The 25,364-nt window shown below is 43.6% G+C and overlaps 1 protein-coding gene across 1 annotated transcript in view; it reads right to left on the bottom strand.

The window, feature by feature from the left end:
* The window catches only part of DSCAM (DS cell adhesion molecule), a 763,813-nt gene that overhangs the window by 58,401 nt on the left and 680,048 nt on the right, over positions 1-25,364 (bottom strand). The window contains exons 21-22 of the mRNA XM_042956621.1: positions 20,718-20,851; positions 3,667-3,820 (exon numbers count right to left, since the gene is read on the bottom strand). Coding sequence (XP_042812555.1) covers positions 3,667-3,820; positions 20,718-20,851 — 288 coding nt within the window. The remainder of the gene's footprint in view (positions 1-3,666; positions 3,821-20,717; positions 20,852-25,364) is intronic.

Raw genomic sequence — 25,364 nt, 5'->3', positions numbered from 1 at the left:
GATACTGCTTTCTGGGACACACCCTCTGGAAGCTCAGCCAGCCCAGACACATAGACACAGAGACCACATATGGAAGGTAGCCCCAGTCTGGTTCTAGACCCGTAAAGATTGGACCAGTGTTGGGACCCTGAATCATCTGAGACTTGAGGGTCTGGACTGGCCAATGGGCATGGGGAGCAGGCTCTCCAGGAAAGCCCTAGAATTTCAGGAAATATGGAGTCAAGTCATTACAGAGGCATCCCGGTCTAGAACACCAGCCTTGGTCATTAAGGTTTACCAAACAACTCTTATTTTCATTGTTCGGAGTGCTGTGGGCCAGAACTGAAACCGCATGCTTGGTGGGTTCAGAAGCTGAGCCTGTTTTGTGCAGCAAATATTACAGCAAGGTCTTCCTCCTTAGAGCAGAGCCTTCAGAGACGGCTCATGGACGGCACACTTTCTCCATGGTATTCTAAGGTGGAGGCCACTTTTTCAGTCATTGACGTTTTTTAATTTTTTATCATAACAAAAATATTTTGGTCAGGTCGCGTTGGACTTCTGGCATTGGTGGTATGGCATGCTCCATTTCAAGCCCTTCAGACCATCCTTTTATAGGATGAGGAGTATTTTTGCAGCAAAATTGGGATGATCAGGAAATCCAGCTAGAGGTAGGGACTTACAAGCTTTTGAACATCCCCCGTCCTACTGTAAGGAACTGCATGTTGAATCCAGAAGTTATACACGTATTGGGACGTGAGTGAAGACAAAGTGCCCCAAATTAATACTTGCCACGTTTCATGCATTCCGATCTTTTGTACTTTTCTCCTTTCAAGTCAGTCTAGACTATCTGACTCTATTCCATTTTAGTGCTGTCATGTGTTAGCTATAACCCTTAAAATCAATTCCAGGCCTTATGAATAATTTCCCATCAGCATTTTGAGAAACAGAGGCCAGAACCACTTTGTCTTGAAGCCCGACACACTCAGTGTGTAGAATTAATGCCCACTGGGGGCAGCTGGAAGGTCAAGGGTCCTCATCTGAAATTCCAAGACTAATAAGCTACAGAGCTCACCAGAACTGGTTTTCAAATGGGCACAGGCAAGAGAATCATCTAGAATCTCTGTTAGAAATGCAGATTCCTATGCTGATCTGTGACTCAATGGCTCTTTGATGGGTTTAAGGAGTCTTAACGTGCACCTCAGGTGATTCCGAGAATCAATACACCTGCACCTGGACGTCCTTCCTGGGTCCTGTACTGCTCGACCCTGGCCCTGGGCTCCTTCGGGATGGTGTTCCTCCGGGACTGGGTCCATGTCTCCGTTCTGCCACTTGATCTGCTAAACAGCAGTCCTCTCTGCGGGGACTCTGGAGTCCCGAACTCTAGAGTTTGGACTTTGCTTCCCACCGACAGATTTGCACTGATGCTGCCTGCATCCATCTCCCAGCAATGACAGGATAACCCGGACCAGTCTCCTTGGGCTGCCGGAAGCTTCATCTCTCCGGCTTGATCCTGTCAGCCTTTGTGGTTTGCCAGTGTCTGGGGCTTCTGGGTGGAGCTTTTTATCTAGAACATCTGCTCCGTGCCTGAGAGGTTCCTCAGCTCAGTCCCTTTTTGGAAAACCCATCTGGATCAAGCCTAACTCTGAGGGAGCCCCACTTGAACATGAGAAGCTGAACATTTCTGGAGAAATCCATACAACAGAGAATTTAGGACCCACCAAACATTTACAATCACCGACCTCGGCTGACCTGTCCGCTCTCCCTTCCACTCTTACTGTTTTGTTAGTAAGTTCCTTCCCACTTCTCTGCAGTGATGATTTCCTATTGTCCTTCCTTTTCTCAAACTCCTTTCTCCACCACACCCCAAATTGCCTAATGCTTGGCAGAGGAAATAGAAAACCCAGGTTGGGAACTCTGCATTTCCTGTCACCAAACCTATAAGCCCCCTTGGCCTTCTTCCTCCAAACCTCAGCCCTGTGGCCCTGCTCTTCCTCCTGGATTATCACCTCCCTCTCTCCACTTGGGTTTTCCCATCACCATACAAACATGTTCTGCTGGCTGACACATTAGCCCACGGTGAAACCAGAGCCTTTCCTTGGGTGAGACCCATCCTCACTCTGGCCTGTGGCTTCTTCCAGGTGGTGTGTGTTTTTGGAGAACTTTCTGCCAAGCAGACCTGTTTCCTCACCTCCCGTCTCCTCTGTCCCCTCAACCAGCTCCCATCCCCAGGAAACTGCTTTCAAGGTCAGCGAGGTTGTGTGGCCAACCCAAGGGCACTTCTAGTCTTGTTTGCCTTGACCTCCCAGCAGCTGCTGCCATGGCAGACCCCTCCCTCCTTTCCGAAACATCTCTGTTATTCCTGGCCTTATGCTCCTGGTTCTTCTTGCTGTCTGCCCTCGCCCCTTCCTCTCTGGCATCCCCTGTGCCTCACCCTCCCCAGAGAAAGCTGGTGTTCTGCAGAGTTACTCCTGGACCTGAATCTGTCTCCCCGGTAGGCTCTTCCCATTCCAGGTATGGGGGTGTCTGAGTGCTGACCCCTCTCCATTTCTGCCTCCTGCCATATGTCTCTTGAGAAAAAGGACTTTTCCAACCACCTGCCTGACACTGAACACACAGCAGGAGAGAAGAAGTAAAGCCACTGCAGCATTTCATGGGCTGGTTTGCTTTTATCCCACAGTGCAGTCCTTATGTCCACTGATAATCACTGTTGCTAAATGTGAGAGGGTACGTTAGGGGTGGCAGGATATCATAATCAAAGATTCTAATAGACAAAAAAATCCACGAATTTATTTTCTTCAGCAACAATATATTTACTAACTGTAATTGTGTTCAAAATGTGACAGTATTCTCCTTTTCCCTCACTACTCTATTCTGCTTCTTTCTTAGTATCACACTAATAAGCACGTTATCATGAGCTCTGAGAGGTAAAATCGGAATCTTGGAGTGTTCTGTTCTCTTTTGGGCACCTAGCAGCCTTGTTAGGAAAACACTGCCAATGTGGTATATTCCAAAATCAGGGGGCACCTCCTGCTGGCCCTGGAATTGTGATGTTAGTACATTTACTTGTGAAAAGTGCTAATACAGCGGTACCCTGAACACTGGGGGGGAGCAATTACCAGAAGTAGAGTAAGAATATTCTGTGCCCATATGTGCTTTCTAAGGACCAGTATAACATCTCAGTGTGAAGATACCGTATTCGTTTTTAGGAACCTTTTGTTCTTTGGGGACTCGGACTTCCCACTCTTAATTAAGGTCTTGCTTATAGCAATTCTCTCAATACAAGAAGAACTGACGATTTTCTTATATTCGTCAGTTTCCAGAATAAAATAAACATTTCTCTTTAAGAAATACGATGCTTGATCTTGATGAAAGCACAACTTCCTTGAGGAGTTACTATGGGGTGATTTTCACTTACCCCAAGGGGTGAGTGGGGGCTCTTTGTCTTTACTTTCCTTAAGACACTTTGAGTTGTAAAGCCACTAACCCTCGGTGGAGTCTTTTCTGATTTGCACAAAAGCCCAGTGCCAGCTAGCAGCAACCTTATTTCTTACGCTGAAATGTGATAACACGTGATGTTCTGGTTTTCTGGGGATTTTTAGGGCACCGTAAGCTTTATTTCTGATAGAACAGGGATTTAAAAACAGTCCAATTACGATGGGAAATGAGGTCTTTTCTACAATGGCACACCTTTAGCTAACGGCTCTACCGTGATGATTTCACTGCTGTTTCCTCTCCCAGCTGAAGTCACCGCGACCACCCAGACGCTGTACTGACGGTTCCGACTCAGGTTGGGAATTCTGTAGGAAAATGAGTCAGGAGAGGCTTCAAACTCGCTGATCACCTGTGGAAGGAGACACAAATGTTCCCACATTCAAGGAGGCAAATGGCACAAAGGGATTTCCTAAAGGCGTGGTTACCAACATATTATCTAACCTCAGCAACAAAAGTCACCACTAGTCCTTTTCTAAAAGGCTGGGATATATTGATATTGATACTGATGTTGATATTGACATCTCACATATACACATAGAGAGTTTACATTTCTCTATGCAGCCGCTTTGGCAGCCACCAATGAGTAATTTAGCCATTTATATGATGGGTCATGGCCCAAATGTTTTTGGCTGAGATACAGTAACAAAAACAGATTTTCCCTCCGACCCCAAACAACCAGAGAACACACAGAGTATAACCACAGTCTCAAAGGTATTGCCTAAGGTAATGAAGGACAGAGCTCTCTGAAATGTGGAAAACAAACGAAGTAAGCCTATGATTGCAGAATTTTTACGTTTTTGTGAGAGTCTCCAGGCTGTGGCACAGAGAAGGAGTCCTGGAGGAGCCCAGCAGCTTCCCTGAGTTAAGGATTCGCACCTGAGAGACTGAGAAGAGGCTGGTGTTCACAGGATAGAGCTACACAGAGAGAGCACTCTGGGAATCTGAAGACGGTCCCACCTGGGTATGCCGCCAAGCAGGTCTGTGAAGGTATTCGAGTAAACTACCAGAAACTAGGGGAACAACTACCTGAATGGATTGGAGGTCAAGGTGCCCAGCATTCACACAGGGTTGGGAATAGTGCCTGTTCCACCAGCCGGATTAGAAGCCCTCAAGATTCACAGGGCATTGGATACAACGCATAAGGGTCTTACCTCGGTGGTGGGGAATAATTAGGTCTAGACTGAATACCACACTGGTATTGCCTAACAAATATCAAAAGCAAAATTCATATAGATGATATTGTCACTAACTAACTTAACTGCATCCCAGAACGAAAGTCAGAATATTTATAGCAGTGAAAATATCCAGTACAAAACAAGGTGAATTTTGTAATGTTTGACATCCCGTAAAATTTTTCCAGATATGAACAGCCCAAATATCCATCGACTGGTGAATGGACGCATAAACAAAATGTGTTGTATCCACACAACGAAGTATTATTCAACAATAGAAAGAAATGAAGCACAAATACGTGTTTAACTTGGATAAATCTTGAAAACACTATACTAAGTGAGAAAAGTCAACCACAAAAGATTACATACTTATGATTCCCTTTTTACAAAATTTCCAGAATAGTCAAATCCAGAGAGACAGAAAGTACACTAGCAGCTGTCAGGGGCAGAGTAGAGTTGGGACAGAATGGGGAATGACTGCTGTAGGATATAGGGTTCCTTTCTGGGATGATGATAAATGTTCTAACATTAGATAATAGTCGAGGTTGTGTAACTCTGTGAATATGCAAAGAGCCACTGATTTGAACACTTTAAAAGCATGAATTTTTTTATATGTGACTTATATCTCAAAACAGCTGTTAGAAAAAAAAATTCAGGAATGGAAAAAACCAGAGAAACATTTCTTTCATAAAGAAAATGTAATTCAATCAATCCTAATTGACCCATAATTGACCTAGATATTAAATTTAGCAGAAACGGGCATTATAACAGTTATAGTTGTGTTATGACCATAGATATTCAAGAATTTAAACAGATTCATGAATGATATAAAAAGACCCAAGTCAAAGCTTGAGATGCAATTACAATATGTGAAATGAAAAATACACTGGGTTAGATTAATAGCAGATTAGATTTGCAGAGAAAACAAAAGGTCAATGAACATGAAGACATATTAATATATGAAACACGGAGAGAAAACAGAGTACAAAACTTAACAAAGCTTTAGTGGGCTATGGAACAGCATCAAGCAGCCTAACATACATGTAGCTGGAATCACTAAAGGAGGAAAGGGAGGCATGACAGAAAAATGTTTCATGGAATTTTTCCAAATCTGGTGAAAACCATAAACCCAGACAGCCAAGAATCTCAATGAACCTCAGCCACAGAAATATGAAGGAAACCACATCAAGGCATATCATAACCAAACTGCTCAAAACCAGTGATAGGAGATCTTAAAAGTAGTCAGAGAAGGGTCACGTTATGTGTGAAGGAACAAAAACAATGATGTCAGAAGACTTCTTGTCAAAAATAATCCAAGTGCTTTTGAATGTCTTCCCAAAATTTGTACATTGAAACCTAATCCCCCAAGGTGATGACAGTAGGAGGCGGGGGCCTTTGGGAGGTGATTAGATCATGGGATTAGTGAGTGCCCTTATAAAAGAGACCCCAGAGAGCTCCCTTGCCCTCTTCCACCATGTGGGGACACAATGACAAATCTGCAATCCACTAGAGGTCCCTCACCATAACCCCACTCTGATGGCACCAGGATCTTAGATATTCAGCCTCCAGAACTGTGAGAAATAAATTTCTGTTATTTATGAGCCACCTGATCTATGGTATTTTTGTTACAGTAGCCTGAGCTGATTAAGACATGAAGTAAGAAGACAGTGGAACAACATTTTTAAAGTACTAAAAGAAAAAAAGTCAACCTAGAACTCTATACTCAAAAAAACATACATTTCAAAACTAAAAAGAAATAAAGACTTTTCAAAATGTAAAAAGCTGAAAGAATTAACCATCGGCAGATTCACACTACAAGAAATGTTAAAGAAAGTCTTTCAGTCGGAAGGAAAACGATACCAGATAGAAATTAAATGTACACAAAGGGATGTAAAGTACCAGAAACAGTAACTACAAAGGTAAATATATGATTTTTTCTTATTCTTTAAATCTCACTAAAAATAATTGATAATCAAAAGGTAATAATGACACAGTGTGGGGTTTATAACACACGTAAAAGTAAAATGTATGACAACAGTTGCACAAATATTAAGTAGGAAAAAGTGGAGGCATACTATTATAAGGTCCTTGTACTCTATGTGCAGTGTATAACATCAGTTGAAAGTATAAAGTGATAAGTTAAATATATATGCTTTTAATCCTAAAAAATGACTGAAATTACAAAATAAATAGTAAAATAATGCTAATGAGCCAACCAAATAAATAAAGTGAAGTGATAGAAAATACTCAGTTAATTAAAAAAAAAGCAAAAAAGCAGAAAAGAACAAATATGAGAATAAAAAACCCAAGTAGTAAGATTATAGATTTAAATCTATATCAATAGATCAAAAATCTATTAAGTATAAATGATCTAAAATCCTAATTAATGCAGAGATTGTAAGAATGGATATGAAAGCAATACACAACTATATGCTGCCTACAATAAATCTTTTTCAAATATAAAAACACAAGTATGTTAGAAATAAAAGGACAGAAAAACGATACTGTGCTAATACTAATCAAAAGGAAGCTGGAGTGGCTATATTCATATCAGACAAAATAGATTTATGAGTAAAGAATCTTACCAGTGATAAAGAAGGTAATTTCATAATAATAAAGGGATCAATTCATCAAGAGGACATAACAATCCTAAACATTTATGAGCTTAATGACAAAGCTTCAAAATACATGAAGCAAGAACCAGGGAATGTCAAGGAGGCATAGGCTCAGACAGGTCACACCTCTTCCTTAAAGAATCCATATAAGACAGGTAGACTGATATCAGATCCATTTTACAGATGAGGAATGCTGTGGACTGAATGTGTGTGTTCCCTTACAATTCATATGTCGACATCCTAATCCCTAAAATAATGGGATTTGGAAGTGGGGCCTTTGGGGCTAATTGGCTTCAGATTAGGTCATGAGGGTGGGGCTCTCATTATATAATTAATACCCTTTCTTATGTAAAAAAGGAAGAGACCCAAGAGCTTTCTCTCTCTACCATGTGAGGACACAGCAAGAAGGTAGCCATCTCGAAACCAGGAAGACAACGGACGCTGTATCTACTGGACCTCGATCTCGGATCTTGGATGTGGAGGCTGGTCTCCAGAACTCTTAGAAATAAATGTCTGTTGTTTAAACCAGCCAGCGTGGTATTTTGCTGCAGCAGCCCAAGCAGCCAAATACAAAAATTAGTACTGAGAGGTAGGGTGTTGCTGTAGCAAGCACAGAAACACATGGATGTGGCTTTGAACTGGGCAGAGGTGGGAAAAGTCTTGAGGCTGATGCTAGAAAAAGCTAAGATCCTGTGAAGGGACTGTTAATGATGATACTGGTGAGAGCTCACAAAGAAGGGGAGAACTGGAGACAGAGTCTGCCTCTTCTTAGAGAACACATAAATGATTGCACACACAGGGTGTGGGTAGAAATGTGGGTGGTAAAAGCCATTTTAGTGAAGTCTCAGATGGAAATTGGGAAAGTGTTATTGGATAATGGGAAAAGATGGTCTGTGCTACACAGCGACAAAAAGTTTGCCTGAGTTACGTTCAGGTTCTAGTGTTTTTGTGGAAGGTCAAACGTGCAAGCGATGAAATGGGACACTTAGCTGTTGTAAGTGTGGCTCCTCCTGACTGCTTATGGAAAAATGCAAAAAGAGAGAAATGAATTGAAGAAGGAATTGTTAAGCCAAGAAGAACTTAAAGATTTGGGAAATTCTCAGCCTATCCGTATGGCAAAAACAGGAGAAAGTGTGTTTGGATGAGAACAGTAAGGGTGTGGCCTAGCAGCCCTGTGGTGAGGAGATTGGTGTGGGTGAGAACTATGGACTGAAAACAGCCACACCAGCAGGAACACTGCCAGTTGAACCTAAGGAGACTGAGACGGGATAGAAGTAAAAAGAGCCGAGTTCTAGATTCTACAGGACAGGATGATAGAGCTACGTGGCCCTCAACTCATGCTGTTCTTCAAGAAGAGGGAAGAATAGCTCTGAAGGATATTCAGAGATCATCAGGGTCACGGCCTTGGTTTCAACAGGCCAGACAGCCTCCACCTGAAGCCATGAGGACTGGACCTCCCAGAGCTGAGTGGGGGAGAGCCTTGCCTGGCAGAGCCTTGCAGAAGTGCAACATGGACAGAGCCTCTGCATAGAGCCACAGCATGGGCAGAACCCTCCTGAGAAGTCGGGGAGAGACTGCAATCCCAGAGGTGTCACTGGTAGAGCATTGAACCAAAGAGGATTATTCTTGTTTCTGAAGATCCAGCGGGATCTGCTAAGTTTTAGACTTACTTGGGAGCCATCAGTCCTTCCTTCTTTCCTATTTCTTTCTTTTGGAACGGGAATGTCTACCCAATGCATGTCCCATTGTATTTTAGAAGCACGTAACTTGCCTGGTCTCACAGGTTCATAGCTGGAGTGGATTTTGTCTTCAGATGAATGTACCTGGAGTCTTACCCATACCTGATTCAGCCAGTATGTAGATGAGACTTTGGACTTTAGAGTAGATGTTGCAGTGAGTTAAGACTTGGGGAGCTACTGGGATGGAACGAATGTATTTTGCACTTGACATGGACACGGGCTTTTTGGGGCCAGGGGCAGAATTGACTGAATGTTTGTGCCCCCTCCAATGCATATGTTGAAATCCTAACACCCCAATGTGATATTAGGAGGTGGGGCCATTGGTAGGTAATTAGGTCATGAGAGTGGAACCCTCATGGGCGGGATTTGTGCTCTTATAAGGGGATGAAGAAACAAGAGATCTCTTTCTCTATCTCTCTCTTCCGTGTGTATGTGTGTGTGTGTGTGTGTGTGTGTGTGTGTTTGCCATGTGAGAATACAATGAAAACTCAGGATAAAGTCCTGCACCAGACACTGAATCTGAGGGTGCCTCGATCTTGGGACTTCCCAGCCTCCTGAACTATGAGAAATAAAGATCTATTATTGAAGCCACCCAGTGTGGTATTTTGATATAAAAGTGAGACCTAGGCAAGAAAACTAAGGTACAGACAAAGTAAGTGCCTCACTAAGGTCAGAGTGGCAGAAATGGCGGGCAGAGGTTCAAGCTCAGTGCCTCTGACCCAAGTCCAGTACTGCCATTTACAAGCAACCAGACACGGGAAGGGTTTACTTTTATCCCTGTAGGCTGTAGGTCATTAGGCTGTGTGAACCACAATCCCAGCTCTATAATTAACCAAGGGGCGCAAATGTTAACTATACCTGTTCATTGTCAGAGATCTCATGCTCACTCAATAAGAAATAAAGTCAGAGAATTTCCCATTGTCCAGTATTTGACTTCTGTATATACACACTGTCAGATGATTAAAGGGAGACGATAGGGCTCTTGGAGAAGTTCTTCAGGTGTGCCCATACGTTCGTGTGCATGCACTATCGTTACCCTACCTGCCCCCGTTGCCACCCCACCCCTCTCACACACATCAGTCCTGTCTTGTGTTCAGAAGATCACGGGGAAATAAAATCCTTCTAGAATTTCAGGGGGAATTTGGCTTGTTTCCTAGCAATTCGACGAGACAATCCCAAGACTGTGTGTATTTGTATTCTGTAATGTTCCAAGGCTATGTTGTTGCCAAATTAATTTTACAAAGCTTAATGATGTGCAAATTATAACAATCGCTCCTACTGAACATTAAGCATCAACAGAGCATTAAAATATATTTACAAAATAAGGGTTTTCTGTGAAGGGCGCATAGCTTTTAGTTAAAACTCAATAAGCATCCTGTCTAGAAGGTACAATTTGCTCTTGACTACCTCCAAACTAGGCATTTTATTGAATTTTTATCTGCAACACAAGGCATGGATAAAATCAATGATAAAAATACAATTTCTTATGCAATAATATTTGTTTCACTATTTATATGATAGATCATCCAAAGCCAAAGTAAAAAGGTTGGTTTATAGAAAATTCTTCCCGCTGGAATGAAATTTCTCTATAGAGGAGGGTGAGAAATAAGAGTCGGGCTGTTCAGGGGTTCCTATTGGTTATTCGGGAAATTTAGTTGCACTGGTGTGATCTCCCTCTGATACCAGCCTATTTCCCTATGGCTGCCATAATTAGGCACAATTTTTTCTGTCTCTCAAAACAGAAGGTTGCCAAATGAGCAATTTAAACAATAGAAGAGTTGATTTGTTTTCTTCATAATATGTGTAACTGGATATTAAATGCGACTTTTCCTGTTGTCTTAAAGTTTTAGCAACGAGCTTCACAAGTGAGAATCGTCCCAAAGATGCTGGTACCTTCCTTCCTAACAAGAGACGTGAGATCAATCAGGCAGGGCTTTCTGATTCTGATGACCTGTCCATCATCCATCTCTGGGCCCCAGGAGAGGCTAAGCCAAGAATAGGATATTCTTTTTTTTAAATATGAAATCTATTGCCAAATTGGTTTCCATACAACACCCGGTGCTCATCCCAACAGGTGCGCTTCTCATTGACAGAAGTCCGTGTCCATGCCCACCTAGCGGTGCCAGGAGGTTAGGAGCTCCAAGCAAACCACTCAGAGAGCTTGGAGTTTGGAAGAACACAGAGATAGGTGAATCACCAATCAGGCCAAAGGCTATGTAGGGTGGCAAAGGCTAGTCCTGCTCCCAGCAGGAGAGCAGGTTCCTGGGGCTGGCTGTCACTTCCATCATGGTGGGTTAGGGATGCTTCCATGTAGGCCCTGCAAGGAGACAGCAAGACTGGCTGCCTCCAGGAGTGTAAGATGCCTTCTACAGAGGGGTGTACTGCAAATTCCATAATCGTTTATCCGTAGATGGTGCGTAATTCAACCAACGTTAACAAGTCCAAGAGGTGGCAACAGGTAACAGAAAAAGAGCCAAATGGGAAAAAAGATAATCAGACGTTCACTCAGGGTAGTGAAGCAAATCTGTTTGTTCAAAGCCTTCCCTTTGATGCTCAGTTAAAAATACAGGTTCTGAGAAAGAGGGGGGATGAATATTGCTTCCTTATGAAACATTTTCCTCAATATTCTATATGAGATAAAGTAACTGATTATATTTACCTTCCATCAACTGTCTTTTTATTGGACACTAGATTTCTCAACACAATGATCTAACCACGTTTGAGCTGACTTGCTAATTTCCATGTGCATTCCATCATGTATCATTCCCTCCCACGCTCTGGGAATGGTCAGTGAGAAGGGTTCCGTTTTCTTTCCAGATTTCTCCTAACACTCCAGCTGCAATGATGCATCAGAGACTTTGAAGCATTGAGAGTGTGGAGGGAATAGAAAGGCTTCTCTCTGAAGGGCAGCGAGACAGAAAAATTGTAGTCAAGGAAAAGCACCCCCCAAATGTAGGTTCTTAGGATTAATGAATCAAAAGTGGCAGAAGGAGAAACTGGTGGGGAGGAGGAAGAGAGACACTCTTCTCAGTATTTAAATATTTAAATCTCTGAATATTTAATTTCCTGCTGGCAGATCTATAACTCTGTCGTCTCATCTTCAAAGTTAAGACAGAGATATTAGCCACTCTAGAAGATTTGATTATGCCTACGATGCAAATTAATCTTGAATGGATCACTATAACTGGGCTGATAAGGGATGGCCAGAGGAATAGGACACCTGGGGACAGCCATGTAAACTCACTGGACTACAGATCTCTCCCCTGGGTCTTGCAAAGAAAAGGTATGTAAGAGCTCTTAGCCCCATACCTGTAATGGGGAAACCTCATAAATAGTTGCTGTGCTTGAATTCACAGGCGTTTACTGAGTTCAAGTCCAGTGTGTAGACTGTGAGGTAAGTTCCTGCCCCAAGGGAACAAGAGATGATCATGGCTTGGCAAACGGAGGATTAATTACATGAGGCATAGTAAAATTCTGGTAAGTTCTTGCTAAAATCTAGAAATAAAAATCATTTGAATTCCCTTGCCAAAACTACTCCAGTTGTAGCGGAGGACATGATTCATATTTGCAAAATACCCAGGGAAATAAATAAAAAACTGCATGTGTTTGATTTAAAAAAATATTCATGGCAGTTTTTTTTGTTTCTTTGTTTGTTTTTATAAAGCCTCAGACATGCTGGCTTCTCTAAAATTGTACCAAGAGTGGAAAACATAGCTCATGATATAAACGTTGCAATCCTCAAGCCAGGCAGCTCATGTTCATGTGTTATTCCTTTCTTATTATTGCTTCAGGTCTGGTGGAGGGAGTCGTAGATTTCTGAGGGACCCAATAGTATACTCCTCCAAAGAACGTAGAGGTTGCTGGAAGCTCGGTTTTCTCCCTGTGCTCCAGTGTCACCCGTGAAGAGCCTGCTACTTTCACTACAGAATTCTTTTTGCCTTGTGGTTTTGGTGCAATAATTTCCCTCATATTTAAGACACTTTTTAACCAGTAAATAAGATAAAATTAGCCACAATGAATTACTTCAAACGCTCTTTAGCAAATTCTATCAAACTGGATGCTTAACCAATAATTGCTAGATTCATTTCCAAATCCCTCACACTATTTAGCTCGATGGGTGGCTTGCAAAGTCTTGTGAGCCTTCTCACATCCCCTCAACAAGGCACATCTGCCCTTTGTTTATAGGTCATGCATGGTCCTTATCTTTATCCCACTTTGGATTGTGGTCTTGCACAGTCTTGGTGCAACCTTGTGGTCTTGGATGGAGTTCAGGTTCTTTGAGGGTGGCCTTGCAGTGGCCCTCCCTTTATGGATGCCCCGGACACCCTAGATCCCAGTGTTGCAAAATTAGGGCTCACAGACCACAAAGTGGAATGGGCTGAAGAAATGCCTGTTGCATTAAGTTGACTAATGACCTAGAAATGATTTGAATGCAATCAAGAAAAACTGTGTAGAGAATGACTATGGATTCACAGGCCGCTCAGATCAAATTATTCAGCGTATCTCACGGATATAAAAAGAATTCCACTTAAAAAATTTCAATTAACTTTTTAATGAAAAACTAATTCTATCAAAGAAGTATGGTGCTTTAAAAAGCCCTAATATCTATTAAAAAAAAAGACTCGAATGTTCTGATTTTGTAGATAGTATGTTCACAGCAGTGATTTAAAGAAACCTCTCCCAAAGCAAGATAAACAAAATAAGCAGCTCTTTGCATTATTGGACACTCCGAGGCCATATCAAATCTTTCTGTTTAGGGGCAGAGAAAACAATCTGGATTATGTTCAGAATCAGTAGTTGGCTGGTTCGACTTCAGGTTTGTCTTTGTTCTTATGTATAAGACATTTTGCCCTGATTTTCATTTTATTTCAGTATTTTCACCTCTAACAGAAGATAATGGATCAATGAAGACCATCCTAAAGGGACAGACCGGGGTGGGGAGCCTACATGGTAGGAACAGCATATTAATGCTACTTGCTTTATGCAAGTCAGTTCTGGTGGTTTCCTCTGCACTTCACTGAGATGCCTGTAACCGCCATTATATCTTCCACTGTTGGCTACTTTTAAAAAAAGTCTTCCAAACAGAAGATATTTTACTTTTGGGCCTTTCAAATATAAAAATCATTATTTTGCAAGTGCATTAAAGTTGACACCCAGAAAATGCTTATAAGGAGCTGGTGTCTCCATGTTCCTGTGTAGAATCGGGGCTTCGTCCGGTTAGCCAAACTGGCATTACAGTGTCCTTATAGTTCCCAGGCTCTTTTGAACAAAGTCACCTCCACTCACTACAATTTTGCCTCGTCTCTTCTCTGCTGTCACCCCATCTGCTGTACCAATGATCTATCTGCAAAAGTGCTTTCTTAAGCTGACTTGATCACTATCACTTATTCGGTAATGAACAAGTAATTCATCGCACATGTGTAAATGGAAGAAACCCATGCACTCTTAGTCAACTTTTGGCTGCTCCAAAATTTCTGGCTTTGCCATCACAGAAAAGAGATCCACCATAAGGTCTTTTAGACAGAACTATGGAAGGATGATCTCCATGTCAGTGAGTTAAAAGCATGGGCACTGTATATAACTCCTGCTGAGACTGAAAAGCCTCCCCAAGCAGAGGATATGCTTTCCTGCGTTATGAACCAGAAACTTCATTACACAGTTTAACTTCTATTGCATGACTTACTGCCGTAATCCATACAATTTAATTCAACACAACATTTTATGAACATCCGCTATTTCAGCATAATACCAGGCTTTCTAGAGGAATAAGGGTGACTAACGGTGGGGTGTGCGCTTGAACTGGGGCCCAATGATGTCCCCACCTAACGATAACACAAGGGATTGTGGTGGTTACACCAAAGTGAGGTTGGAAATCAATGCTGGGGACCTCCGAGGCGAGACGGAGCCCGCTTCCCAGGGAAGGCCGTAGGCTGTCACCGTGAAGGGCCTGGACTCTAAGCTCAGACACCTGTGGGTTGCAGACCCTGTCTTTATCTTGCTAACCGCATGGTCCTGGCAGACAGTACATTCTCCATTTCAGTACCATTACAACGAGGCAATCATAACCCCACCTGCATATGATAACCATTGGAATTAACTGATGAAAACCAGGATTTTTTAAGATGTGAGTCATAGAAGCAATTTTGTGAGTTATGACAATCATTTACAGAGCAAAACAGAAGAGAAAAAAAATCCAACGGTTTGGAAAATATCATAGCGCATCCTGTGTGGCAAGTGTAAGTTTTGTTTATGAAGCTTTTGTTGTGTGGGTACTGGCTTGTGATTGTAAGATGCATTTCCTATTGTGAGTCATGAAAGAACGTGCTTGGAAACCATAGGCATAACGTGTTTAGCAGACAGTGGCTAGAATACAGAAAATGCTCAAAAATGGTGGAATAAATAATAAAGCATTTAAGTTGAGCCTTAAGAATAAAGACTTTAAATGGGAGGAGGACACATACACACACACACACACACACACACACACACGATGGAACGGCTTAGGAATAGATGGATAGGTTAATGGAATAGGAGATAGGACACTGGACAGGAGTTAGAGCTGGATTATGGAAATCTGTTCAGGTCATCTTGAGGATTTTGAGTTTTGTTTTAGGTAAAAAGGGAGAAGTCATCCAAGAATTTGCCCAAGGGAGTGACATGGTCAGATACAGAATGGGAAAGAATGATTATGGCAGCAATGTGGCCAATGGATAGGCCCTTGAGCCTGGCAGTGGAAGGACTTCTGACCTGGTTTGTTTCCCCAAGTGGGCATGAAAAGAAGGGAGATTAAAAGATACTGCAGGGAGAGACTTCTCATGACACAATGTCACCTTGCAGATGCTATTTCCTTTGGTCATAATACCTTTTCATAAGGTAGAGTTCTTCCCTGCCTACAAGCCAGGGCTACAGGTGCATCCCAAGAAGCTGTCTCTGACCCCACTGTTTGAGAAACACCCCCTTGCCTGTGGCTTCTGCCACAGTGTCCTGTGCTCTGCAGGTCACAGTCGTGTCCTTTGCCACGTCACAAGGACAGTGACAATCCCTGGCATTTTCTGACTTCCCTAGAACCAGGAACTCCTCAAAGAAAGGCAGACACTATCCTTTATCACCGTGGTCCCACGGTCGCCATTGGAGCTGTTCTCCCAGCTGCCCTGGTTTTCCTGTCTTCTGGGTACTTGTGAGGATTGTGCTTCCTGGCCCCCTTGTGGTTGGGGGAGGCCACGTTATGCCTATGTCAGACCTTCCAGAGATGTATTCCCTCTGCCATAAATCCTGCATGGGTGCTTCCCAGAGTACGGATAATATGGACCAGAGCTACTACAACTCACAACAGACATGAATGTGGAAGAAAGATAAAACTGTTGGTGTAAATCCCTGAGGTTTTAGGCCTCTGGTCAGAGGACAAAGGGTACTGTTAGATCAGTGGCTTAGCTGGGAAACAGGAAGAGAAGGGGGACAAGAATGAATTTGATTCAGAACACGCTGGATGCGGTGAGGTCTCCATGAAGATACGGATGGAAGGAATTTGGAAATATGGGGTTGCCTGGTCCTCTAAGCTGGTCAGTCGGGGTTGGAGAGAAACATTTTTGATCTCTGTAACTTCAGATGATAGTTAAATTATAAAAACAGATTCAAAGGCACCTGGGTGGATCAGTCGGTTAAGCATCCAACTCTTGATTTTGGCTCAGGTCATGATCTCACGGTTCATAGGTTTGAGCCCCACATTGTGCTCTGCACTGACAACCCAGAGCCTGCTTGGGATTCTCTCTCTCCCTCTCTCTCTGCCCCTTCCCTGTGCTCTCTCTCTTTCTCAAAATAAATAAATATACTTTAAAAAGTATATAAGATTCAGTGATTCATGGGGACAATAAAGAATAGGAAAAGAGGATAAAGGAAGAGTATTGAGAAATGCCTACATTGAAGGGTGGCTGTCAAGGGAGAGGGAGCCTAAGAGAAGAGAAAGTCTAAAAATAGAAGGGAAGTTAAGTCAGAATTTAAACACAGATCGCTGTATAATAATGGCATGCTATGTGGCAGCCTGAAATGGGAAGAGTGCCACCTCCCCAAAAGGGAATAGCCTTGTACACCCAGGGGGTGCACGGTGACTTCTGAGACAGGAGCAGTGGCCAGTGAGATGGACAGCATTATAATACAGATGGTCAAGTTGACCCCGCTTGACAATTCCATCACGGCACCGTGGTTTGACCTGAGATTCCTCAACAATTCTGGCTTCCTAAAGCCACTCTCTCTTGTCCTCAGCCCCATGATTTATTAAATGCAGTCCTGGGGGGCGGGTCCAAGGAAAACCCACACCTGCTGTTTTGGTTTGGAAGCTGCCCAGACCTGGCGAAGGTTACTTCCCTGGTGTCTCTGAAGACTTGCTTACTTCTAAGTCGTGGGTTACACTGTGGGGAGTTTTGTTGCTGAAAGCTGTCTTCTGGAGAAGAAGGGTACTGGAACATTCTCAGTTGCTCATTCGGCAACGTCGACGGAACACCTATCCTGTGCAGGGGCTGGATCACCTTATCGTTTGAAACTGGAATAATTGAGGTGAGTCACAGCTCACTGATATGATCGTTTCAAGCCTTCTGATTTTGTTCTTCATTGCTGAGAAGTTCATGCTGTCTGATTTCACGTTTCTAAGTCCCATCTCAATCGGCTTAGTGCTATAGAAGAGACACTTTCTCTATCCTTGTCCTTGGTTAATCTAGGGCACTCCCCACAGGCTGCTTTCATGAGGGGAGGAGGGCTAGAGGGGAGATCCAGCCTCGCGACTCTCTCCCTGGGACCTTACAAGGTAGTGTGTGAATTGATCCTTCAAACTGTCATCTATGAAAATTCAGTCACGCCCCCCAAATTATATGCCTGAGTTCCTTGAAGCAAATGAACTTTGAGATTTTGCTGCTCGAATCTCTGCCTGGGGCGGTTAATGTCTCCGTGCATCTGCTGGTCCGGCACGGGGAGACTCTGTGTTTACCTAGCGCCACCAGACTTTAGATGCATTTACGCTTTCTTATCTGGCCACACAAAGTTTCAAATCCCAACACCTTTTACTAGGCTAACCCAAGAGAACGCAGTGAAACCAGCGTCTATTCTTAGACAATGGGCTTTACCCATTAGAGAGAAGAGCGTGGGTCTTGTAACAAGGTCCATTCACTGGGGGGTCTTAAGAGGAAATTTACATCAGCGAGCAAGTCAGCCGAGGGACTCCTCTAAAGAAGATTAAATTACAGGCTGTGCTGTGTCCTCATTTATCCTGCCATGTTCTACATTCCACTGTGAAATCATTTCAAAGAAAAGAAATACTCAGCCGAGCAAGAATATCATACGCAGCTAGCACCGCCCTCTGGTGTTCATTCTGACACATGGGCGGAAATGTGAAAGCCTCACAAAACGTCATCCCATCCCTTCTTCTAACTTAGAGTCAAATTCCAGAAACCCAAGATGGAACAAAAACCCTTCTTTCCAGCAATTTGTACACTCTTACTAATTCCATGTGAAAGAAAGCCCCACAAAGCAATGGGTGAGATTTTCAAATGTTTCCTTCCTAAGAGAAATGTATTAGTTCTCTCTGGTCTTCACTTATAATGGTATTAGTTTATTTTAAAAATAGGTCTCCTAGGGGCGCCTGGGTGGCGCAGTCGGTTAAGCCCGACTTCAGCCAGGTCACGATCTCGCGGTCCGTGAGTTCGAGCCCCGCGTCAGGCTCTGGGCTGATGGCTCGGAGCCTGGAGCCTGTTTCCGATTCTGTGTCTCCCTCTCTCTCTGCCCCTCTCCCGTTCATGCTCTGTCTCTCTGTCCCAAAAATAAATAAAAAAACGTTGAAAAAAAAAAATAGGTCTCCTAGGGGAAAATGTCTGTACCTCCCACTTGGTTTTTCTGTCACCCTAAAATTGCTTTAAAAATAAAGTCTATTAAAGAAAAAACTAGGCGCTGGGGTCCTAGATGATGTTTGACGTGGATAAGCAGCCATGTGGCTCCAGAGATGGACTCAGCCTGATTCTGGTTCCCTCCACTTTACTGCACACAGCTTGGGATTCTGGACCTTCTTTGCAAAACTTACATGACGCTACCCAGAAGACCACAGCGCTTTGTAACGATCATATTTCTAGATCTACAGTGCTTTATAATAGAGTCAAAGGCAGCACAGAGACACCCGGTGAGTGGCAGTCAGACGTGAAGTAGGGGAGAAATTTGGCTGTTAATTCCCGTCTTTTCTGGTTAGTTCGATCTTACGATTGTTGTTTTTGGAAGGGTCTTGTTGGGAAGGTACTGGGTGGTTGAAACCTATTGTGGCGTGCGTGGAGAGATGGTGGGAATCCTTGGGCAAATCTTTTCTACTCTTTCTTATAGACAGTTGGCTCATGTTTTTAGGATTTGTAACTCTTCCTATTTTATTGTGTGAAATCCACAGGCTGGGGGGACCAAGACTAACATGGCCCAAAGCGGCCACCTGTGGGGCCATCTCATCCAAGCATCGGTCCATCAGGACTAATTTCAAGTAAGCCAGGCTGGGGTTTTAGTTTAGAGATAAAGAGCAGATTGAGGGTGTTCTGGGTACCCTGAACTCTTTTTTCCTAGCTTGGTGGAATCAGAACAGCAAATGTGAGTCCTACAGCAAACAGATGAAGGAGGTGACAGGGCTGGAAGGAGTTGGGAACGGGGAGTCAGTGTTTCACGGGGACAGAGATTCAGTTTGGGGAGACAGAGACGTTCTAGAGGCGGATCATGGTTCACAACCATGTGAATATACCTAATGCCACTGACCTGGACACTTAGGAGTGATTCGGATGGCAAATTCTGCGTTACGGTATTTTATCACAATAAAAACCAAAATTAATCTGTGTATTCACTCCACAAACACTGACTGACGATACAGGTCTCCTTCTATACCCCAGCAGGAGGACAGAAAGACAGGTCACGTGGTGCCAACCCCAGGAAATGCCGTAAATATTCCTGTGAAGATAGCATGAATTTTGTGGTCCTACTCTGGCTTTCTTTCCTCTAAAATTTCCCTTTTCGACATGCTTTTGTAGCTGGTCTAAGAAACAGTTTAGCTCTATAATTATGACCCGGTAGTAATAATATTAATGATAATAAATATAGCACGTTGAAGTATTAATTACACGAACTCTTTTAACTCTGTCTCAGTGAATGAGGTGGGCTATGCGATCGTCGGGGTCACAGATCCTCAGCACAGGCCCTCGTTTCTGGCCCGACAGCGGCTTGCCTGCTTCTCTTAGTGGGGGACGGGACCTGGCAGGAAGATGGGGAGATGGGGTGGGAGGTGGAGGCATAGGAGGGAGGTCAGAGGGAAGGGGGGGAGGCAGGGAGGGCCTGGTGGGCACAGAATGACGCGTCCAAGAGCAAAATCAATAAGCGTTGTCCACTGACTACCAATTAAGGCACAATTCAGACCTCTGGGTTTTGATTTTGAGAAGCCGGCTGGCGGTGTTGTGGGAAGTCACCAACTGAACAATACTTCTAGACGACTGTGTCCCTTATAATGATTCAGATGTGTATTTTCAAGTGAGGTGTAAATGAGGATGTTGCTTTGTGGTAGAGACAACGGCGGGAGGTGGGGGGGGGGGGGCGGGGAATAAAACCACCGGAAAGACCCAAGTAGGTGGGAACCAAAGGAATGAAGGTGTCCCAAAGGAGCACTCGCAGCTCGTTTTCCGGAAGGTGCTTGAAAGGCACTTGGTTATTTACCAACTTACTGTGGGATAGGGGTGGGAGCAGAATACAGTGTACTTTCGGATGATGCCGTTCAGCTTGAGAGGGGGAAGCCAGGACACAAAGACCATGGAGGCTGAGGCCGCCGCTGCCTTCACTCCCGCAGGAGGACCTGGAACTGGAAGAGCCGGGCATTTAGTCACAGCGACGGGGCTTCCGACCAGGCGCTCTGGCCCACGCTGCCCAACACAACCCCCGCTCCGGCTAGGCCTGGCCCCTCTCTCTGGCCAGCTCCTCAGGGGTCAGTGCTGTGGGCTCAACCGCGTCCCCTCGGAATCCACGTGGTGAAGGCCCAGCCCCCAGAAGCTCCGAATGTGACCTGACTTGGAGAAGGGGTCTCCACAGAGATGACCCAAGTGAAACTGTGGTCACTAGGGTGGTGCTAATCTCATGTGACTGGTGTCCTTATGAAAAAAGGGAAATGTGGGCACAAAGACATGTACAGAGAGAAGACCATGTGAGGACACAAGGGGCGAATGGCCCCCTAAAAGCCAAGGGCAGAAGCCTGGAACAGACTCTCCCTCATAGCCCTCAGAGGGAGCCCGCCTGGCCCACACCTTGATTTTGGATTTCTTGGCCTCCAAAAACCATGGGACAACCCATTTCTGTTGCTGAAGGCCTCCCTCTGCGGGGCCCTATGCCAGCAGCCCTAGGAGCTGACAGAGCCTCTCTTTGACGAGTGACCCGTGCTCCACACGAACCCTGTCCAAGGGCATGCCCTCTAACGGCCTAATTTTAGCAAGAACGCTGCTCGGTCAGTTCAGCCAGAATCCCCTCAATATCGGATCACTTGATACATGATCAAAGACGTCATTCTCTTCCACACCCAGGTACTATGCGATCATCCTTGCGTGCCTTCAACCAGAGTCCTGTTTGATCACGCTAGTCAGAATACCCTTACCCCCAAGGTCTCCCATCACTAATTCTCCACCCACAGCCCCATCCTTCCCCTCCACTCCTTGGCTGTAAGTTCCCACCTGTTGTACGTGAAGTCGAGCCCGGCCTCTCTCCCCTGCCGCAAACTCCCACTGAGGTTGACCCCACATATTCACGTCACAACAGTCCCCCTGAGAAGTGTGCCTGCAGCTACTCTTTAACAAGTGCCATGAATAACTGTTGCTTCAACAGAACTAATACGTTCAGTTCAAGTCCCTGACTTCCCGGGAGCCTTCTTTCCCCATTTCAGTCCCTTGTGGGTTCCTGCCTCTGAACAGCTGGAGAATTTAGTTTCTTGTGCTGCTACAGTGTTTGGCTTTGAACAGGCTGGGGACGTACATCTTGCCTCCCGAGTTAGAGACGAATGAGGGCAAAGTATCTTGGTCTTTAGGGACCACTCTTCCTTGCCCAAAACACTTTGTAATGACATCTCTTTTGGCTCAGGGGAGGTACAGAAACACTTTTTTACGAGGATGGATTTTTGTGTCAAAGATTCACACTTGTATAGACAAGACATACCCCTCTGTAAGCCATCTAAGAAAGAAGGAAATGGTGCTAACAATATTAAGCATAATTTGTCAATGAGATCAAATGCACGTATTCCTTCCCCCCATCTTTCTGTTTTCCAGGTAGAAGAGGGAGGATGGAGTGAGGTGGACAAGACATGGGGAGAAGAGAAAAGAGCATTAAAATTGCTATGGGATAAGCCTTAAGGATCTTGCTTTGTTCCTCGTTGGTCTAACTGTCCACCTGGAGGGTGGTTCCCACCTTGATGGAGGTCTTGAAATTCTAACCGATATACATCCCTTGTGAGCCCCTGGAGGAATCTTTGAGTCTCTTCCTGCTCCGGTAACAACAGAACTGCTCACTAAATATTTGTGGAGTTGACTATGTGTCTCATGATTGTCATCTTGACTCTTCAAGGTCAAAAGAACAAAACCAGCAATCACCATGAGAGCTAATGTGGGTGTGACATCACCACCACTTGAAAATATAAAATCTTGGGATCAGTTTTTGACAAGTCCTGTTGGTGGCAGAGGGTCTAGAAAAGAGGACACAAGTAAGTGATGACACCTGGGTTACTAAGTCTTTGGGAACAAGGCACTGTTGTGCTGAGTATGGAGGGCACTTGTGCTTAGGTTTCCTATTGGTGAGGGGAACAGCCAAGACACCCCCAAATCCACAACCTGGTTGAGACCCACAAGGGCTCCTCCTGAACACCAAGTGTAGAGTGGACATTTGTTTGACATTTTCATCCTGACGGATGCCCCAGATTCTCCAACACACTCCATTCCTTTTCTAAAACAACCACCTGGCTGGCATTTACCATACCCAACATTCCCTCTGGCCAGCTTCTTTCTAGAAGCCCAAGGGCTTGGGCAACAACCACTTGAGTGGCTGCTCGACAGAAGTCAGTCGTATTTGTTTCTACCTTGTTTGTGACAATTACACCTGTCGTGGTAATGTGATTTAATTCATTATCCAAACCAATGAAATAGGAGTGCCAAATAAAGCTGTTTCCATGACAATTAATGGGACTTCTTTGGAAAAGCTTTCTTAAAGGTAAGTTAAAAAAAGAAGGTTCGGCTAGGTTTGGGCCAAGACCCTTGAGAAAGATGACACACGTAGCAAATATCAAGACAAACAGATTAAAAAAAATCAAGCATAAGTTGTTGGCAAATGGCATCATGCCTTACTCTACTCTCAGAGAACTTAAACTGGAAATGGCAGATGATCAATGATGAAAACAGTTGACATAGACTTCTAATCTTTTCATCCAAAACTTAATAGAAATTAGACCATATTATTTAATTAAAGAATGATTAGAGAATCAATCTGTATTGTCTGATTTGAGTTAAAATAGAATGTTTAAGGTATGTCTGTTGGCCACTTTACACTCCTTCCTCTATTTGATTATTTCCATTGACTTGTCTTGATTATATCGAAGGGCATTTACCATGTAAATCCCTATCTGACTCCTCATATACTTGATGCATGATCTATCTCGTGCAATCTTTTTTTTCTAGGGTTATTAGAATTTTATACCACAGAGGAATAGCTACATAGAAACTTTGAGGAACAAGACATTCTGGAAAAGTTCTCTGCATCGCTGAGCCACTATCTTAAGAGTTAGAATGTAAATTGTTCTGGTTTGGATTATCCCACAGTGGTTCAAGGTGTGAGCCCTGTAGCCCCACCGAGGGCTTTTGTTCAGCTCCAGCACTTAGGTCCACGTCCTGGGCAAATTCGTTAACTTCTCCAACAAGCCTTAGTCTCCTCCTCTATGAAGCTAGACCAATAATTGTACCTATTTACAGTTTTATTGCTAGGATTACAAAAGATAATTCATCTAAAGAATTTAGATGGAGTTTTGCATTCAGCAGGCACCAAATAAATTCTAGCTATCATTCGTAATGGCAATCATCATTTCCTTATGTTGTACATCACTAAAGGATCCTGGGTTTTACTTTGTGACCCAGTGTTGAACTATAAACACCAGATGTTGAGAGTTGCAGAAAACGGAGATGGTGTAGGATGGTGTGTCTGGGACGTATTTTCCTAAAACATTCTTAGTCATCAGAACACATTTTGGTAATCTGCTTTCTGTGTGTGTGTGTGTGTGTGTGTGTGTGTGTGTGTAATACAGGCAAGCTTAGGCAGTTTTCACAAATTCCTATACACCGTTGAGTGAATTTCTGACTTCAGATTTAATTGGTTGAAGTAAAGAACACAGGTCCGGAGAACCGTTTTTTCTATATTCTTCCAATCTGCCTACACCTCCTTTCTGTATTGCGGAAGCTCTTAGAGCTCACATACCCACTTGCCACTGACATCTCCAATCTGATTCATAGGTATCTTGGATATACCATGTCCCAAACCAGGATCACCATCTTCCCTTCCAAACCTCCCTTCCTCCTGTACCCCATTGCAAGAAATGGCACAGCTATCTTCTTGGTTGCAAAAGCCAGAACCTAGAATTCTCTCTTATCCCTCCCAGAGGATGTGTAAGGTTGGAGAGCTTCTGAGACCTCCATGTGGACGTGGTCAGTAGTTGAGCTGTCCCTATGGCTTAGTGTTGTTCTGCAACACCGGAAGTGGCATTCTTAGCCCATCCCAGGACGTTGACACATGATGATCTAGGATCTTGGGTTCCTTCTGTCTGAAATCTTTTCCCACTCTCTCTTTTTTTTCTTATCTTGGCAACTCTTACTCCTCTATCAGGTTCTACTAAACATTACTTCCTTGAGAAAACCTTTTCTGACCACTAGCCTAGATAAAGCCAGGGCTCTCATGTTTTCTCTTAAGACCCTTCTCCTTCATGGAACATGTCAGAATCCACTTAAGTCTTTTCCACCAGCCTGCAAGCCCTGCCACGCCCACCCTGTTCTCTGCTGTATCTCTAGTGCCTGGGCCAGTATCTGGAACATACTAATCCTCAATGCAGATATTCTAAGTGAATAGAAAAGTGATTCCACTAGCGATTGGGTGGTAGGAAGAATTCTAAGATAGTGTCCAAGATTTTTATCCTTTGATATAAATATCTGTATAGTTTCTTTCCCTTTTTTTTTTTTTTTTTTTGCCATCTTTACAATTTATTAATTATTGCTGCTAGTTATTTAATTTCTGCCTTCTGTTTTTCATTTTTAGAATGGAGATAATTTTTTTTTAATTTTTTTTTATTTTTTAATATATGA

Source organism: Panthera tigris, chromosome C2, assembly GCF_018350195.1.
Source record: "Panthera tigris isolate Pti1 chromosome C2, P.tigris_Pti1_mat1.1, whole genome shotgun sequence".
Classification (NCBI taxonomy): Eukaryota; Metazoa; Chordata; class Mammalia; order Carnivora; family Felidae; genus Panthera; species Panthera tigris.
This window is presented reverse-complemented; position numbering and strand designations above follow the sequence as displayed.